Source organism: Vipera ursinii (assembly GCF_947247035.1).
Source record: "Vipera ursinii genome assembly, chromosome: 5".
Lineage (NCBI taxonomy): Eukaryota > Metazoa > Chordata > Lepidosauria > Squamata > Viperidae > Vipera > Vipera ursinii.
This window is the reverse complement of record NC_139518.1, coordinates 90012624-90031279: the sequence shown is the minus strand read 5'-3', so window position 1 is coordinate 90031279 and position 18656 is coordinate 90012624. Positions and strand designations below refer to the sequence as shown.

The 18656-nt window shown below is 39.0% G+C and overlaps 1 protein-coding gene across 5 annotated transcripts in view; it reads left to right on the top strand.

The window, feature by feature from the left end:
• The window catches only part of GBF1 (golgi brefeldin A resistant guanine nucleotide exchange factor 1), a 343732-nt gene extending 325282 nt beyond the window's left edge, over window positions 1-18450 (top strand). For all 5 annotated transcript variants that reach the window (XM_083364149.1, XM_083364148.1, XM_083364146.1 and 2 more), the window contains exons 36-40: window positions 549-650; window positions 1244-1357; window positions 5596-5773; window positions 9543-9680; window positions 17238-18450. In XM_083364149.1, coding sequence (XP_083220275.1) covers window positions 549-650; window positions 1244-1357; window positions 5596-5773; window positions 9543-9680; window positions 17238-17509 — 804 coding nt within the window. In that variant the 3' untranslated portion in view covers window positions 17510-18450. The remainder of the gene's footprint in view (window positions 1-548; window positions 651-1243; window positions 1358-5595; window positions 5774-9542; window positions 9681-17237) is intronic.
• Window positions 18451-18656: the final 206 nt, after the last annotated feature.

Genomic DNA, 18656 nt, shown 5'->3' with positions numbered 1-18656 from the left:
CAATTCAATATCTCTTTTTCAAATTCTGATGTTTGACCAAGCTGGGGACATTAGTTCCAAAGGTGGAATTTTGCATTCAGTATAAGGCTTCATAGGAATTGCAAGTTATATCTTTGAATCTCAAAGAGAATCATGAAATCAAGGCATTTTCCTAACTTCCCTTGCTAGGGAGAGCATGATTCAACATCTTTCATTTGTAAGAAAAAGTAGCCATAGGGAGTTGTGGCCTATGAAATATCTTATGAAATATCTCACTAGCACGATGAATCTCTGATCATAATTCTGATAATAAATTCACTGAATTATGGGCCATACAAAGCAAAATAAGACAAACAAAACAAGTCTGAAGTGGAAACTAATAGGAGCCAGTGCTTATTTTTGGCCTGTGGGTGGAAATTTATTTTATTAATGCCATTTATCTATTGATGAATCAATTTGCTTCTTCCTCCAGTCTGCCAGTACTTAACTTCTGATTTGCTTGCAGCCTGCATACAGTATTAGAGTTTTCTTTCTTAACTATTAGCAAATTCCATATCTTGGATCAATAGGTTCTGTTTCCTTTGTTGACCAAACTTCTGCAAAATATTAGCCCAGCAGATATTGGAGGGATGGAGGAGACCAGAATGAGAGCTTCAACTCTACTCTCCAAGGTATAAGGCCATTTCTCTTTTCAGAGGGTGTAATGATTCCCATGATTAAGCAGAAGAAAATGAAAACTCGATGCAGTTTCCAGAATTTAACCCAGTTCCAATGGAGACTGCCCAACAAATTCTGTCACTGAAGAACTAAAGCAAATTCGTTTATTTTTATCAGAGCACTTATGGGACTGGAAAACTGCCTCACAGCTTCCTTTGGGAGGCAATGCAATTTTTTAAAAAATTCAGCATTTTTTGCTACAAACTTGTCATTTAAATATATACATTTAATTGTTTCTATTGTCTCTATAAAATTCATGGAAGAACTTTTTTAAAGGACTAGATATGTTGTAAAATTCAACTCCAGAATTTGAAATGAAAGTCTAATTTGGGGGAATCTTAATTTGATTCCTTATACATTTACCCTGAAATTTTTGTGCCACCTTCTTAATTGGCACTAGTAATTTCACTCAGTTTTTTATTAAGAATAAAACTTGGTGCAACTTGGTCAAACTGATATTGGTAAAAAAATAATTTTTAATATCACATGAAAATCACATGGACAAGACTTACATTCCTGCTGAATCCTTAAAATAAATTCTGTTTAGGTCTTCTTGCAACATTTGTCCCCACTCCTCTCTCTCCCGACATTTGCTGCTTTATGGCTGACAATATTGGATTTTATGGACAAATACATGCACGCTGGCTCCAGTGACTTGTTGGTAAGTCATCTTTAATTGCTAGTAGTTCTCTTTGCAAGGTCCAATTTTTTACTTCTCAATGGCATGTGAAGACCAAAGTTGCCAGGCAGGAAGAAACATATAACAAGGCCTTAATCAGATTAAGTACCACATTTATCTGATGGGAACACATTCATAAAAATTTGGGAGTCAGGATTAATAATAAATGTACTTTTAATTTAATTAATTTAATTTAATTTAATTCATTCTGTCCCAGTTCTCTTCTCCCCTTTCTCCATGCTATAAATGCACAGAATTACACATTACAGTACTTTCTATTATTCTCAGCTAGGTAACAAAATTCTCACTTTTTCATAAGCAGGTATGATAGCAATATCCATTGCAGAAATGGACTCTGCTTGGAAAAAATAAAGAGGAGAAATGTGGACTGTGGGCTGGAGTGTTTTCAGCTTCAAAGAAGGGAAATTAAGTTTTTGTTTTGTTTCAAAGTAAGCAAAGAAACAAGCAAGATAAAGAGATTGTGATAGATCACTTTCCTCCTTTTCCATCCAGTTGAAACAGAATCTCAAAATGATCAAAGAAAAGGATGGTTTTCTATTGAGATCTCTATTATACCCTTTCATTCACTGCCTATTAGATAATAATCTCAGGAATCAAAAATATTTTGTTCCGTGTGCCCAGTTTGTTCCATTACAGCAATGAAGCTGTATCTAGGGTAAAAGAGAACAAAAAAAGGATTTTAACATTGTATTATGGCAGGCAGTATGACACGGGTAATGGAGATTGCTGCTGCTGGCAGAAGCAGATCTTCTTAGTGCCAACTAAAACTTATTGTCAATACATTTATCATAAAATAGCATAAGGACAAATTGTTAAAATAGATGTAAATGAGATTTCATCAAAAACAGACAAGTAACTAATATTGCCCCTTCATGGATTACTGCCTTGTCGTGGCGAAGGGGCTTGCGTAATTCAATGAATCTATGAGCTATGCCGTGCAGGGCCACCCAAGACGGAAAGGTCATAGCAGAGAGTTCTGACAAAACGTGATCCACTCCAGTATCTTTGCCATGAAAACCCTATGGACAGTACCAAAAGGCAAAACGATATGACGCTGGAAGATGAGCCCCTCAGGTCGGAAGGCGTCCAATATGCTACTGGGGAAGAGCAGAGGGCTAGTACTAGTAGCGCCAGAAAGAATAAAGCGACTGGGCCAAAGCCAAAAGGATGCTCAGCTATGGATGTGTCTGGTGGTGAAAGGAAAGTCCAATGCTGTAAAGATTTTTCTCCGTAGGAACCTGGAATGTAAGATCCATGAATCTAGGAAAGCTGGACGTGGTCAAACAAGAGATGACAAGACTGAACATCGACATCTTAGGTATCAGCGAACTAAAATGGAAAGGAATGGGTGAATTTAATTCAGATGACCATCAGATGGTCATCAGGTATGACCATCAGATTCTGCGGGCAAGAATCTCTCAAAAGTAATGGAGTAGCCTTCATAGTCAATAAAAGAGTAGGAAAAGCAATACTGGAATACAATCCTCAAAATGACAGAATGATCTCAGTTCGAATCCAAGGCAAACCATTCAATATCACAGTAGTCCAAGTCTATGCCCCAACCACCAGTGCTGAAGAGGATGAAATTGACCGGTTCTATGAAGCCCTACAGCACCTTATAGAACTAACACCAAAAAATGATGTCCTTGGGGATTGGAATGCTAAAGTAGGAAGCCAAAAGAATAACAGGGAAGTTTGGCCTTGGAGTACAAAATGAAGCAGGGCACAGGCTGATAGAATTTTGTCAAGAGAATACGATGGTCATAGCAAACACTCTTTTCCAACAACCCAAGAGACGGCTCTACACATGGACATCACCAGACGGTCAACACAGAAATCAGATTGACTATATGCTCTGCAGCCAAAGATGGAGAAGCTCTATACAGTCAGTAAAAACAAGACCAGGAGCTGACTGTGGCTCAGACCATGAGCTTCTCATTGCAAAGTTTAGGCTTAAACTGAAGAAAGTAGGGGAAAGCACTAGGCCACTCAGGTATGAATTAAATCATACCTCTTGAATATACAGTAGAGGTGACAAATATAGATTTAAGGAATTAGATTTGATAGACAGGAAAGGTCATATGCGAACTATGGACAGAGGTTCGCAACATTGTACAACAGGTAGCAACCAAAACCGTCCCAAAGAAAAAGAAATGCAAGAAAGCAAAATGGCTGGCTGAGGAAGCTTTGTAAATAGCTGAGGAAAGGAGGGAAGCGAAAGGCAAGGGAGCCCAATTGAATACAGAATTCCAGAGAATAGCTGGAATGCCTTCTTAAATGAACAGTGCAAAGAAATAGAAGAAAACAATAGAATAGAGATCTTTTCAAGAAAATTGGAGAGATGAAAGGAACGTTTCATGCAAAAATGGGCATGATAAAGGACCAAAATGGCAGGGACCTAACAGAGGCAGAAGAGATTAAGAAGAGATGGCAAAATTACACAGAAGAACTATACAAGAATGAGCTTAATCACCTTGAGCCAGACATCCTAGAATGTGAAGTGAAGTGGGCCTTAGAAAAGCTGAGCAACAACAAAGCTAGTGCAGGTGACATATTCCAGCTGAGCTATTCAAAATCTTAAAAGACGATGCAGTAAAGTGCTACACTCAATTTGCCAGCAAATTTGGAAAACTCAACAGTGGCCACAGGATTGGAAAAGATCAGTTTACATTCCAATTCCAAAGAAAGGCAATGCCAAAGAATGTTCAAACTATCGCACCATTGCACTCATTTCTCATGCCAGTAAAGTTATGCTTAAAATCCTACAAGCTAGACTCCAGCAGTATGTGGATCAATAACTACCAGAAGCACAGGCAGGATTTCGAAGAGGCAGAGGAACTAGAGATCAAATTGCCAACATACGCTGGATCATGGAGAAGCTAGAGAGTTCCAGAAAAACATCTACTTCTGCTTCATTGACTATGCTAAAGCCTTTGATTGTGTGGATCACAACAAACTGTGGCAAGTTCTTAAAGAGATGGGCATACCAGACCATCTTATTTGTCTCTTGAGAAACCTATATGCGGGTCAAGAAGCAACAGTGAGAACTGGACACGGAACCACTGATTGGTTCAAAATTGGGAAAGGAGTCCGGCAAGGCTGTATACTGTCGCCCTGCCTATTTAACTTATATGCAGAGCACATCATGAGAAAGGCAGGGCTAGATGAATCAAAAGTTGGAATTAAGATTGCCGGGAGAAATATCAACAACCTAAGATATGCAGATGATACCACTCTAATGGCAGAAAGTGAAGAGCAACTAAAGAGCCTGAAGAAGGAGAGTGCAAAAATTGGCTTGAAACTTAACATTAAGAAAACCAAGATCATGGCATCCGGCCCTCTCAATTCCTGGCAAATTGATGGGGAAGAAATGGAGGTAGTGACAGATTTTATTTTCCTGGGCTCCAAGATCACTGCAGATGGGGACTGTAGCCAAGAAATTAAAAGACGCTTGCTCCTCGGGAGGAAAGCCATGGCAAATCTAGACAGCACACTAAAAAGCAGACACATCACCCTGCCCAGAAAAGTGCGTATAGTCAAGGCCATGGTCTTCCCAGTTGCAATGTATGGCAGTGAACGTTGGACCATAAGAAAGGCTGAGTGCCAAAGAATTGAGGCCTTTGAACTATGGTGCTGGAGAAGACTCCTGCGAGTCCCTTGGACTGCAAGGAGATCAAACCGGTGAGTCCTAGAGGAGATCAACCCTGACTGCTCTTTAGAAGCTAAAACTTTGGCCACCTAATGAGAAGGAAGGACTCACTGGAGCAGAGCTTAATGCTGGGAAAGATTGAGGGTAAGAGAAGAATGGGACGACAGAGAATGAGGTGGCTGGATGGAGTCACTGAAGCCATAGGCGTGAGCTTAAATGGACTCCAGAAGATGGTAGAGGACAGGAAGGCCTGGAGGAACATTGTCCAGAGGGTTGCGATGGGTCGGACACGACTTCGCAGCTAACAACAATAACAAACTAATATTGTACTATTGTCAGGTACTATTGCAGCTCTGTCCCATTTCTTGGCAACTCAAGCAAAGTTGTAGGGTTAGCTGTAGAAAGATGCCAAGTATTCTGCTAAACTTCAATTCCAAGTAATAACATTTGTTTCTTGCCTCAAAATTCAGTGGCAGTTTTGCAGGAGTCTCTGGGGCTATCCTTAAGTTTTCAGGAAGCTGCAGACCCATAAATATGTTTTGTCTTCCAGCCAGAGGCCATCCCTGAATCACTGAAGAATATGCTGCTAGTAATGGACACAGCTGGGATATTCCATAATGCTGATTCACGAACAGGCTACTCAGATCTATGGGAAATCACCTGGGAGCGCATAGACTGCTTTTTGCCAAAACTACGAGATGAGCTCTTCAAACAGACAGTCATCCAAGGTATATATTCAGAAGCCCATATAACTTGGGCCTTAGAGTTAAATGGTCCTTTGTAGACCAAGATCCCTTTGAAAGTGAATTTTGGAAAGTCACAAGCCAAAGCTGGGAATAACAATTTCCTTTTTATCATCTTCCCCAATTTAATTTGTTTTTATATATCTATATATTTCATCAAACATTAAAATACTAACATAAAAGGAAAAGGAACTAACAAAACAAAAATGACCAAAAATTATATATCAGATATAATCAATGGTGGGATTTAAATACCTGAACATCCGGTTCTCTGCGTGGATGCAAACCTGGGCCTATGAGGCCTAGAATGGACTTCCGGAAGTGACATCCATGCACTTCCTGTGGGCTGTCCTAGGCCTGGGAGGCCTCCTCCAGCCCTCCAAGGCCTAGAACAGACTTCCGGAAATGACATCAATGTACTTCTGACAGGCTGTTCTGGGCCAGGGAGACCTCCTCCAGGCCTCTGAGGCCTAGAAGGACTTCCAGAATGGGTTCAGCCCGTTCTCCGAACTCAACAAAATTTAGCTACCAGTTCTACGAACCGGCTGAATCCCACCACTGGATATAATAAAAAATTACCTCCAACTTTCTTCTAGTGCAAAGATTATAACAATACAACCACCTCCTCCAAATTTAAATAAATAACCCCAATCTATAAAATATTTTAAAATTCTAATTAAAAACTTACTGTAGGAGGCTGATGTACTTCCTCCAGGCTGAGCTGGAGGAAGTACATCATCAATTTGGAGTCTGCACCCACAAAATATTTAAGTCCAGCCCTCCTTGAATTCCATTGACTCTTATGTACTCCCAATTTGCCTTAACTGTTAGTAGTTCAGATTCTTGTTTAGCGGTAGCATGGAATAAATTTGTATTCAGTTGAACAATCAGATTCCTGATTGAAATGTAAAAAGTAAATTATGAAATGTAAATAAATTTATATTTAAAAAGCTGTATTACGTTAGCTAAAATTTACTCCTGTGAAGGATATTGAACACAGACTATGTACAGGTAGTCATTACTTAACAACATTAATTGGGACCAGAATTTCCATATCTAAGCAATGCTGTCATAAAGCATGGTATCATGTGACTACATCATTTACTGATGGCAAACCTGGCACTCTTGGTTGGTGTCATTAAGTGAGGATCATAGGTCATTAAGTGAATCCCAAGCAAAGCACTGCATGAGCACTGTGGGGCCAAGGGTTGCTGCTCTGGGCAAGAGAGGGTGTGTGAGTGTAGTGTGAGTGCAGCACAGCCAGGTTGCCTGCGCTTTGCGATCATTCAGTGCCAGTCTGCCATAATAATAAACCTTTATTGTCAAAGTACAACATGTATACATTGAGATCTCCCCCCAACACACAGTGACAACAAACCCTCCATCCTACCACCACACACCGGCCTCCCAAGTCAATTTTGCATAAGTTCACAGAGATTATGTCCCATTTAAAAGCCTAACAGCCCAAAATAGAAAAGCTATTTCTATTTTCTAACAGCCCAAAATAGAAAAGCTATTTTTCAGCCTGTTGGTACAGCTGGCTGTATTCCTATATCTCCTACCGAGATATAGGAGAGTAAAGAGATACCGTCCAGGGTGTGAGTCATCCCTGAGAATCTTCCTCACTCTTCCAAGGCGATGTCATCCAGTGGTGTCAGGGAACAGCCCACAATGTCTTGTGCTGTGCTCACTACCCTCTGTAATACTTTCCTGTCCGCGGCTGTCAGACCAGCATACCAAACCACAATACCATACGAGAGGACGCTCTCTATAGTAGACCGGTAAAAGAGGATCATTAGCCATTGTTCTACCCTGTTCTTCCGCAAGACCCTAAGAAAGTGAAGCCTCTGTTGGGCTTTTCTAGCCACCTGGGTTGTGTTAACTTTCCAGGTCAGATGTTCACAGAGGTAGACTCCCAGAAATTTAAAGGAGGAAACTCTCTCTACGCAGTCCTCCCCGATGTAAAGTGGGGCAGGTTCCTCTTTTTTTCTCCGGAAGTCTAACACCATCTCTTTTGTCTTGCCAATGTTTAGGTGCAAGTACACCATATGGATAGTTTTTGTACCTCCGCCCTATATGCTGTCTCATCCCCACTTGTAATAAGACCCACCACAGTTGTATCATCTGCAAACTTAATTATCACAGTGGATGGGTCAGATGATACACAATCATAAGTGTATAAAGAGTAGGGGCTAAGCACACAGCCCTGTGGCGTGCCGGTGCAAAGCTTCAGGGGGGTGGACAAAGCAGACCCGACCCTCACTGTTTGTAACATCCCTAAGAAAGTCTTGAATCCAATCGCAGATGGCGGGGGAGAATTTCAAGTCAGTCAGCTTCTTGATGCTCGGCAAAATGGTGTTGAAAGCTGAGCTGTAGTCAACAAAAAGCATCCTGACATAACTTCCAGGTCTCTCGAGATGATTTGCTACAGAGTATAAAGCAGTAGCTATGGCATCATCTGTCGACCTATGTCCCCTGTAGGCAAATTGATGTTTATCAAAGTCCAGTGGGAGGCATGTCCTAAGATGTTGGAGAACCAATCTTTCGAAGCATTTCATGACTACAGACGTTAATGCAATAGGTCTGTAGGCACTCAACTGCAGTTTTCTTGGGGACTGGGACAATGGTAGCTGCTTTCAAGCACGATGGTACACATGCAAGGAGATGTTAAAAATCCTTGTCAGGACCCCTGCTAATTGATCGGCACAATTCCTGACCACTATCCCCATAGACCCTGGGGGGAGTGGAAGGGAGTTGAATGTTTGGGGGGAAGTAAAACTGATGGAAAGAAGTATGCCTCTCAGAGATGAGTCTGGAAGATCACTTCCATGGGAGAGGAATGCAACTGCAAGAGTGACTGCTTCAAAAACATCTCTTTTAAAATTGATTGGATCAACAATGGGAATTGTTTGGGAGGGAAAAGTTTACCTAGGACAGGGGTTGGCAACCTTGGCTCTTTTATGATTCATGGACTTCAATGCCCAGAATTCCTGAGCCAGCATGGCTCAGCTTGGAAACTCCCTTTCACTTCAGCATGGCTGGCTCAGGAATTCTGGGAGTTGAAGTCCACTAGTCATAAAAGAGTCAAGGTTGCCTACCCCTGATCTAGAATTTGGCGTGCGAACCTCAGTTCTGGTTTTGCTGTACTTGACCTTTAGTAAACTATACCGTTCTTAATAAATGGAGTCAAGGATTGTTCTTACTTGAGGCAGGGCTAACACAGGGATTGCTGCTACAAGGTAGGTGACTAACTGAAATAACTTGCAACCTTCCCGACAGAGCTTGCTTAGTCAGCAGGGAAAGTTGCAGATGGCGATCACATGACTGCAAGAAACTGCAGCTGTTGTGTGAATGGTTGCCAAGTGTTCGGATTGTGATCATATGATGTTGGGACAGCCAAAACTTTGAGAACCAGTCAACATACCACTTGTTTAGCACCCGCATAACTTTGAATGGTCCCTGAATGAATGGTCATTAAATGAGGACCACTTGTAGTTTAATAGCTTAATATTGTAGCTTAAATGGACTCCAGAAGATGGTAAGGCCTGGAGGGTTGCGATAGATCGGACACGACTTTGCAGCTAACAACAACAACATTGTAGCTATAGCTTGGATTTTTGTGATCAAACAAGTTTTAATGTATTAGGGTTTTTGCATGTGTTTAATGGTTTGTTGTGCAGATAAGCAGCCATAGTCGGAATGCAGCCTTATTTGAGGGTCGTTTATCATACTGCTGCTTGCTGCTTTTCTTTAGATCCAGTTTCTACCTTACCAGGAGAAGTACACCCTCCAAAAACATCAACATCTGCTCAGACACATTCTTCTGGAGAGGATTCCAGACCATCTACTCATTCAGCATCCACTGAGAAGTCTCCAGAACTGGCAGCCAATGGTAGGATTATATTTTCTACAAGAGTAAAAAAAGAAAGAAAATAACAAAAAATAAGTTTCTATCTTTGATTGCTCATAATCACATAGTTAAATAATAGGGAAAGGAGGAATCATTTGTTTTATCCTTCAGTAAAATTTGCACTCTGCTTTTTCTTAAAATAGTTTTAAGTGTTTTTAAGGTACTTAAGAAGCAAAATTCAAAGCTCAAATTCAGAGCATGAAAAACAAATAAACCTTTAAAATCTAGCCCAATAGAACAGACACCCCCCCCCCCTAGAACAAATTGGGCCAACATATCTGCCTGATAGTGGAAAGTCATCAGAGGAAGGCAAGGTTGAATTAAATTAAAGAATGCAAATAAAATGGTTTTGAAGTTGGGTGTGAAATGGATAAGAGCAGTGCTTTTTTTGTAAAAGAAAAAGGTGCCGGAACTCACACATGTCATACAACCCACTTTGCCTACCTTACAAGGTTCCATCCAAAAAAGGTGCCGGAACTCCTTTCTGAGCATTCTATGAGAAAAAAAGCCCTGGATAAGAGAGATATGCCTAGGTCTACGAATAGCATATAAGAATGGATATATCAAAACCTATTTGCTGGGCATGTGAGAATCATATAGTTAAAGTAACATAGACAAGTTGCTTATATGCTCATTAACAAGTCCACTTCATCAGATGCAAAGAATGGCTAGACTGATGGGATTTAAATTTATACTGTAATGGAAGCACAAGAGCCAGGAGCACAAATCGGCACGTGCTGAGAAACGCCGATCTCATGCTCCTGCAATCTCCCTCACTTGGTTTCAGCTTCCCTTGCTACAAGAGAAAGCAGGCTGAAACGGATCGAGGGAAATTGCCAGGAGCGCAATCAGAACACGTTCTGTTTCAGCCTGCTTTCTCTTGTAGCAAGGGAAACTGAAACCGCGTGAGATCGCGTTCCTGGCAATCTCCCTCGCTCCGTTTCAGCTTGCTTTCTGCAAGAGAAAGCCGGGCTGCAAGGCCGCCTCCGTGGGTACTGCTCTAACACAGAGAGGGAAGGACAAAGAGGGAGAGAAGGAAGGAAGGAAGGAAGGGACAATGGGAGAGGGAGGGAGAGAGAAATAGAGAGAGAGAGAGAGAGAAAGAGAGGGAGAGAGAAAGATAGGGAGAGAAGGAAAAAGAAATAGGGAGGGAGAGAAAGAGGGAGAGAGAGAAGGAGAAAGAAAGGAGAGAGAAATAGGGAGAGAGAGAAAGAGGGAAAAAGGGAGAGGGAGAAATAGAGGGAAAGAGAAAAATATAAGGGAGAGAAAGGAGAAAGAAAGAAAGGGAGAAATAGAGGAAAAGAGAAAAATAGAAAGGAGAGGGAGAGAAAGGGAGAGAGAAAGAAAGAGGGAGGGGAAGAGAGGGAGAGAAAGAGAAGGAGAGAGAAAAATTAAATTAGTAGCATGATTGTTAAGTGAATCTGGTTTCCCCACTAACTTTGCTTGTCAGAAGGTTGCAAAAGGCGATCACATGACCCTGGAACAATGTGACCATCATAAATATGAATCGATTGCCAAACATCCAAATGTAAATCACATGACCCTGGGGATGCCATAAGTGTGAAAAATGGTCATAAGTCGCTTTTTTCAGTACCATTGTAACTTCGAATAGTCACTAAGCGAATTGTTGTAAGTCGAGGACTACTTGTACTTTATCATTTTTTTTTCCTTTTTTGAGGGGGTCAAGTTTTTGACACCTTGCCACCTGGTGGTACTCGGACATTGCCTTGTCCTAAAAGTGGTAGAATGGATGAAAAAGTTGAAAAGCCCTGTTTTAGTATACTGATACTATTTGGTTCAGAATATTTTTTTCTTGTTTTCCTGCTCTAAAAACTGGGTGCGTCTTATGGTCCGAAAAATATGGTAATTGTGTATGCTCTAATTTTATCCCTGGTTCTTTTTTATCTTGGGTACACATTGGAATAAAAAGAGTAATTTGGGCAGTATGACCAGGGCTTTTTTTCTCATTGAACACTCAGAACGGACTTCCAGCACCTTTTTTGGATGGAACCTTGTAGAATAGGCAAGGCGGGTTGTATAACATGTGTGAGTTCCGGCACCTTTTTCTTTTACAAAAAAAGCACTGACCATGACTGTATTTGTAAGTATGCCCACCATTCCAACTCTACACCATCTTCTGATAATCTTTTTCTTGTTTTCAGGTCTCCATTTTCATCTAAGAGATCTTTATATGTAATTACACTTCCTAGATTTATAAATTTGGGGTACATAAAAATCTCTAATATAGATAGCCAATTGGGAATTTCTATATAGTTAAATTTTTTAATTTTTATTCACACATCTCATAGTGCCCGTGTAATATGATGATTCTGAAAGTACTGATGAGCCCTATATTTTCCATCCCACATTATAGCATGCCACCCAATTTGCATGTCATGACCTTCTAATGCTAGTAGTCTTCTGTTCCTTAAATGTATTCAATCCTTTATCCATACCGCTATTGCTGCTTGATAATATTTTTCCCAATCTGGGACGCCTCTTTCCTTTGTATCCTGTAATAATTTTAACTTGATTCTCGGTTTTCTACCTTGCCAGATAAATTTAGATGTAATTCTATTTAAATTTTCAAAAAAATCCTTACCTAATTTAATGGGTACACATTGGAATAAAAAGAGTAATTTGGGCAGTATATTCATCTTGATTGTCGCTATTCTTCCCATAAAAAAGAGCTGCAAGTTTTTCCATCTATCTAGGTCTACTATAATTTGGTCCATTAACTTGTCATAATTTTCTCTTTTAAGTGTAGTACATCTTGCTGATAGTTGGATCCCCAACTTTTAGATGTCTGGATGTTATTTTTTTCTACTAGCTCAGTTTCTTGTCAATTGGACATATTTTTAACTAGCATTTTAATTTTTTCTTTGTTGATTTTTAATCCCGCAACATCTCCATAATTTTCCAGCACCTGTAATAATCTTGTTTCTAAAGGGTCTTCCAGAATAAAAACTAAATCATCCACATACGCCTGTAATTTAAATATCTCTTTTCTGATTTCTAGTCCTTTAATCATTTTATCTTTTCGGATTATTCTTGTGAGTGCTTCTAAAGAAAGGAGATAGTGGACAGCCTTGTCTCGTACCTTTTTGTATTTGAATGCTGTTGGTTAATTCTCCGTTTGTGATTACTTTTGCTTCTTGCTTGAAATAGATTGCTTTAAACATATAAATTTTTCTCCGAATTCCATCTGTTTGAGTTGAGTCAACATAAAATTCCATTTGACATTATCAAATGCTTTCTGAGCATCAACAAAAATTAATGCCACTTGTTTTTCGCTATGAAATTCATAGTATTCTAAGATGTCTAGTATGATCCTGACATTATGTCTAATTTGTCTTTTAGGCAAGAAGCCATTTTGGTCAGTATGGATAAATTCAGCTAAATATTTTTTTAATCTTTCTGCCATTATAGTCGTGAAAATCTTGTAATCCGTGTTCAGTAAAGAAATGGGTCTATAATTTTTAATACAGGTCAAATCAGAGTTTTCTTTAGGGATTAGTGAGATAATTGCTTCTTTCCATGAGTTTGGAATTTTTGCTGTGTTTAGTACCTCATTAAATAAATCCAGTAGGGTTGGGACCAAAAGTTCTTGGAGGTTTTTATATATTTTGGACGGTAATCCATCAGGGCCAGGTGTTTTATTTCTTTTTTGTTTTTTAATAGCTTCCATAATTTCCTGGACTGTTATATCTTTATTTAATATATTTTGAAGTTCTTCTGAAACCTTCGGTAGGTCTGTTTTCATAAGATATTGTGATATTCTTTCCTCCTCTTTATAAAGATTTTTATGGAATTCATACATCACCCATTTTTCCCCATCATTTTGATGTACTATCTCCCCTGTTTGATTACGTAATTTACTAATCCATCTATTATCTTTTTGTTTTTTCAATCTATAGGCCAGCCATCTCCCAGGTTTATTTGCCTGCTCAAAAAAATTTTGTCTAATGCTTTTTATTTTTTCTCCCTTTTCTCCCTTTTCTATCATATTCAATTTATGCTTATTTAAATCCAACTGTTGTTTTAAATGTCTACATTGTGGGGTTTTTTGTAGTTCTAATTCTAATTTTTTATGTTCATCCTCTAAACTTTTTCAATATTGCCTTTTCTTTTTATATTCATTGGCCATATACACAATTGCAGTTCCTCTCATAACTGCTTTCGCCGTATCCCATAAATTTTGAGTGCTAGTCTCCTCTTTCTTATTAATCTGGAAAAATGTCTGCATTTGATCCTCCATCTTATGCTTAAATTCTGTTTGGTTTAGGATTGCCTAAAGTCCACCTCCTTGTTGTTGTCTTCTGTTCTTTCCATTTAATTACAATGGGATTATGATCTGCCTAAGTATTAATATCTATTATTATATCATTAATATCTGGATTTAGTTCTTTCGTTGTCCAGACCATATCAATTCTAGACCACGATTGATGCTGCCCTGAATAGTATGTATTTTCATTCAAATTTCTCTCCAACTATATTTAATTTAATTCCTCCACCATTTTAAAAAAAGTACCAGGTAATATTCTCCTGGTTCATTTCCTAACTTCCTCACTCTGATAATCTAATTCTCTGTCTATAATTGCATTAAAATCGCCAATTATACAAATGTTCTATATCAGCAATAACTTTATGCAATTTCTTATAAAATTGTCTTTGTTTTTCATTGGGGGCATAAATTCCTACCAGGGCGACCTTTTTTTTTATTCAAGGAAATTTCAATAATCAATATTCTACCTTCCTCATCTCGATAAATTTGTCTTGCTGGGATTCTTTCTTTAACGTATACAATTCCTCCTTTCTTCTGCTGTGAAAGCGATACAAATTTAATTACTAACTTAGGGTAGTTTAATAGATCCTGATCTTGAGTCTTTATATGTGTTTCTTGTAGAATTGTTATATCTAAATTTTTCTTACTGAGCTTATTCAAAATTATATTTCTCTTAGCTGGGGAGTTTAGTCCATTCACATTTAATGATAATACTGTTAATATTTCTATATTACTGCCTCTGTTTTGATCTTGTTGCTATCTAAGGTCTATCTTCCTTAACTTCTTTGTGTCTACTCTCATCATTGTTGTCATGGTGCATTCTCATTTTTTCTCTTCTCTCTGTTTCCTGTTCTTTGTCTTGTGATTCTTGTGTCTTTCTATTATATCTCTCTGCATTGTTCCCTTCTCTTAACTCTCTTTCTTCTAGTTCATCTTCATTGCCTAGATGCTGCTGGAAAAACTCTTCTGCTTTATCAATCGAATCTAACCTATATCTTTTTTCTTGCCAGGTCACCACAATCCCTTCCGGCATAAGACACCTAAAATTAATATTTTGACTTATTAATTTTGATGTAATATGTTGGTAGGGCCTTTTCAGATCTCTTACCCTCCTTGGGACCTGTTTGAGGACAATTAGTTGTTTACCTCTATATTCTATTGGGTCGTCCCTTGTTCTGTGCAAAATCTCATCCCTAATTGACTTCTTCACAAATCTGATATGTACCTCCTTGGGTAAGTTATTTCTTCTCGCATAATTTGTGTGAATTCTATATATCTCATCTATTTCATTTGCCATCTCATCTTTCCCTGTCCCTAGGGCCCTTGCTAGCAAGTCCGTCATCATTTCTGGGAGGTCCTCTCCCTTCTCTTCCTTCACGTTTTGGAAACAAATAGTGGTCTGCTTTCTCAGTTTCAAGCAGTATGATGGTTTTTTCTAACTCTTTATTTGCTAGCAAAAGTTTTTCATTCATTTCATCTATTCTTCTTTCCTCCTTATTCATTCTATCCTCCATTTCTAATAATTTCTGTTCATTTTTCAATATTTGCTGTTGGAAACATTCAAATTTTCCGTCCATTGCTCCCATCCTCTCTTTAAGTTCTCCAGTATCATTCCTTATTTCACCTATTTCTCTTTTTAAATCCTCATGATTTCTCAACATAACCTCTTGCATGGATTGTAATATTGCTTGTATGCTCTCTCCCGTGGCATGAATCTCCTCTATAGATCTTTGCCCTGCTGGGCTTAATTCTGCTGATGAGGCTTGGGTCATCTGCCTTCTTCCAGTCCCAACTCTTGTGAGATTTGGGATGCTTGTCATCTTTCTAAATGACGTCAGCCAACCCTCCCACACAATCTTTGTCTTTCCCTCCACCACACCTGGGGAATTTATCATTCTTCCAAGGTTATAATCACTAGTGCCTTAACAATGCTAGATTTTGTTGCTAACACAATATCCAACCTATTACACCTATTACACTAACGCTTCTAATAATCAATATTAATCAATTTCAAATGTCTATATTCCAAACAATCGTAACTTTTCTATATAGAAACATGTAACAATAATATAACCATTAAATTACCTCAATAATATAACCAATATTATTCAATTCTTTAACAATAAAAACCAGATTTCACAGTCAGTTCAGTTATGAATATTATTATATACAACAAAGGGACAAATAGATTTTCTCTCCCTCCTTAAACATTCAACTTTTTGTTCCTAATTAGTCTCCTCCAAATCAATCAAACCATAGGTTATATTCAGTTAATTCTTATTGGTCTAAATTCTCAAAACAATTACATTTATCCCTTTTGTTTTAGAAACCTTTTGAAACAAATAGTTCACTTAAGTTATGAGTATCACTCTTCCCTCCTTTGATACTAATTGGTCGTTAGTTTTTCTTCAAGATGTCCGCTCTCTCAGCTCAGTCCGCACTGTCACTCTTCAAGTTTATTTTGTTTTTTGTTAAACTCCTTCTTGGCTTTACTGCAAGAGCCAGAAAGTGAAACCACCCTTGATCTCTGGTCCTTAGAGCCTGTGAGCCTGTTGCTTTAAGGTCAGATCTCTTTTTTCCCCTGTCTCCTTCTCGCCGTTATCTGACAGGGGAGGTGAATTCCCCTTTCGCTCTGGGGCCTTATCTTATCTTCTGTGAAATTCTCCAGAAAGATTTCACCATCCGGAACACTTACAAGAGTTTGCTGAGTGTTTCCTCTGCCAGGTTAGTTGAATTGCTGTCCCGCTGGCTCACCGCTATTTTTGACAGCTGTCATTTCTTCATGGCCACCATAATGGGCCATCTCCTTCACCCGTCTCTCTCCTGCTTTCTGCAGCTCAAACCGCCGTCCTGAGCTGCTCAGGTGGGCGCCTCTGCTTCTAATCTCCCTGCGAGAGATCTGGGGCTTTTAAAAAAAACCACCGGGAACAGAGAGAAAGCTGTGAGATCGACACGCTCATTCCGAGCAGTGTCTCAACACAGCCATTCCATTTGACAGCTCCCCTATTTTTTCTTTTCTTTACACTAGCCATTGGTGAGCTCACAAATGCTTGTGTTTTTTTAATAAAACTCATTAGTGAGAAAAGGAGTCAATTTTACATGGAGATTATACAAGAAAACCCTATTGCAGACATGGACACTCAAATTCTAAGGACTTAGAAGAGCTTAGAACAAATTGGGTGAAATTTGGGGAAAGTGATAGAGACTAATGTCCCTCATATAAAAATGAGAAATCTGTTATCTTTTTTCTGCAGAATCTGAGAATACCTGCATTTCCAGTCACTTTGGATCACATTTTGCCTCTCCAGCAGCACCTGGCAAGATGAAGCTGGCTACAGATATTCCTCCGGCAGTTGCACAGCAGCCTCTTATTCTTCAGCCACTAGCTTCCCCCTTACAGGTGGGAGTGCCACCTTTGTCTCTACCTATAATTCTGAACCCAGCTCTCATAGAGGCAACCTCCCCTGTACCCCTTTTGGCTAACCAGCAGTCTACTGACTCCATCACAATTTCTGAAATAAATTAAAGGAAAACAGGAAACGACTAAAGGAATGATGGATTCTGAACATGCTATGTCCAATTGAAGTTATGATTGCTCTAGAGAAGGCCCTAAGCAGAAGAGTAGCATCCCAAAGTAAATATCCTAAGCTGACAATCTCCCCAGGTAGTTTAGTGCAGGGACTGGCAGCCCCTTCTTGCTTTAAAGTTAAAGTTTTCAGTAGAGGCCTGCTTTGATTCCTTTCAGAATGGAGCAAGAAAGCCAGATACTGTAAGAATCAAGCAAAGAAATATCCAATTTCTGAATAAGTACTTTGCTTCACTGTCAGCATTCCTTGCATAGTTTATTTTGGAACCATTCTTTCACTCTTGAACCTTCAGTGATTTAAGCTTGTAGTTTTGCCAGAGTAAACTGAGTTTTCTGAGAGGATTAGAAGGGTCACTGAACAATATTTAAAAACTGGAAAAGCTACATCTAAAATAAAAGAAAGAAAATAATATCAGATTGCTGTGTAAGCTTCATTAGGGTTAGTATTTTAAAATTGCTGAGTGCATTGCAGGCTTTCCAATCTAGTGTTTGCTATTTCCCATCAAAAGGTACTGAGGTGAAGTGAAGACCTTCTGCAATAGGCAAAAAAATAGCCTCTCCTATGCGTCCTTCAAGAATGGACTGCAGAATGTTTTTTCCTATCTTTTTTGCAGTCTTTCACTTAAGAGAGGCCATTTCTTTCCTGTATGAGCCCAGAAATAAAATGTGTTTCAACTAGGGCTTCCTTCTTACATACCAGGCTAAAATTATCTACATTCACTGCAGAATCCCACTGGGAACTGAAGCCAGTGCCTACAATTGATGATCATGTGTGAGTGTGCATGTGGATTTGGGTGCATGTGTATATGTGAGTATGTATGTATGTATGTGTGTATATGGAGTAAATTGATTTGTTATGGTGGAATAAAAATTGCCTGTAAATGAAATATGGCTTAGGTGTTTATTTTATTATATGTCAAATATGTTGCCTTTTTATTCTAGATTGTTTTGGAAAATTAGAGATTATTCCTATTATTATGAAGAATCATATTATTATGAAGAATCAGCCTTTTTGAAACAAGAGTAATATGTGTGTGGGGGGGGGTGTTGAATCATTGTTGAGACCTGGCAGCTTCCTGGACTAGTC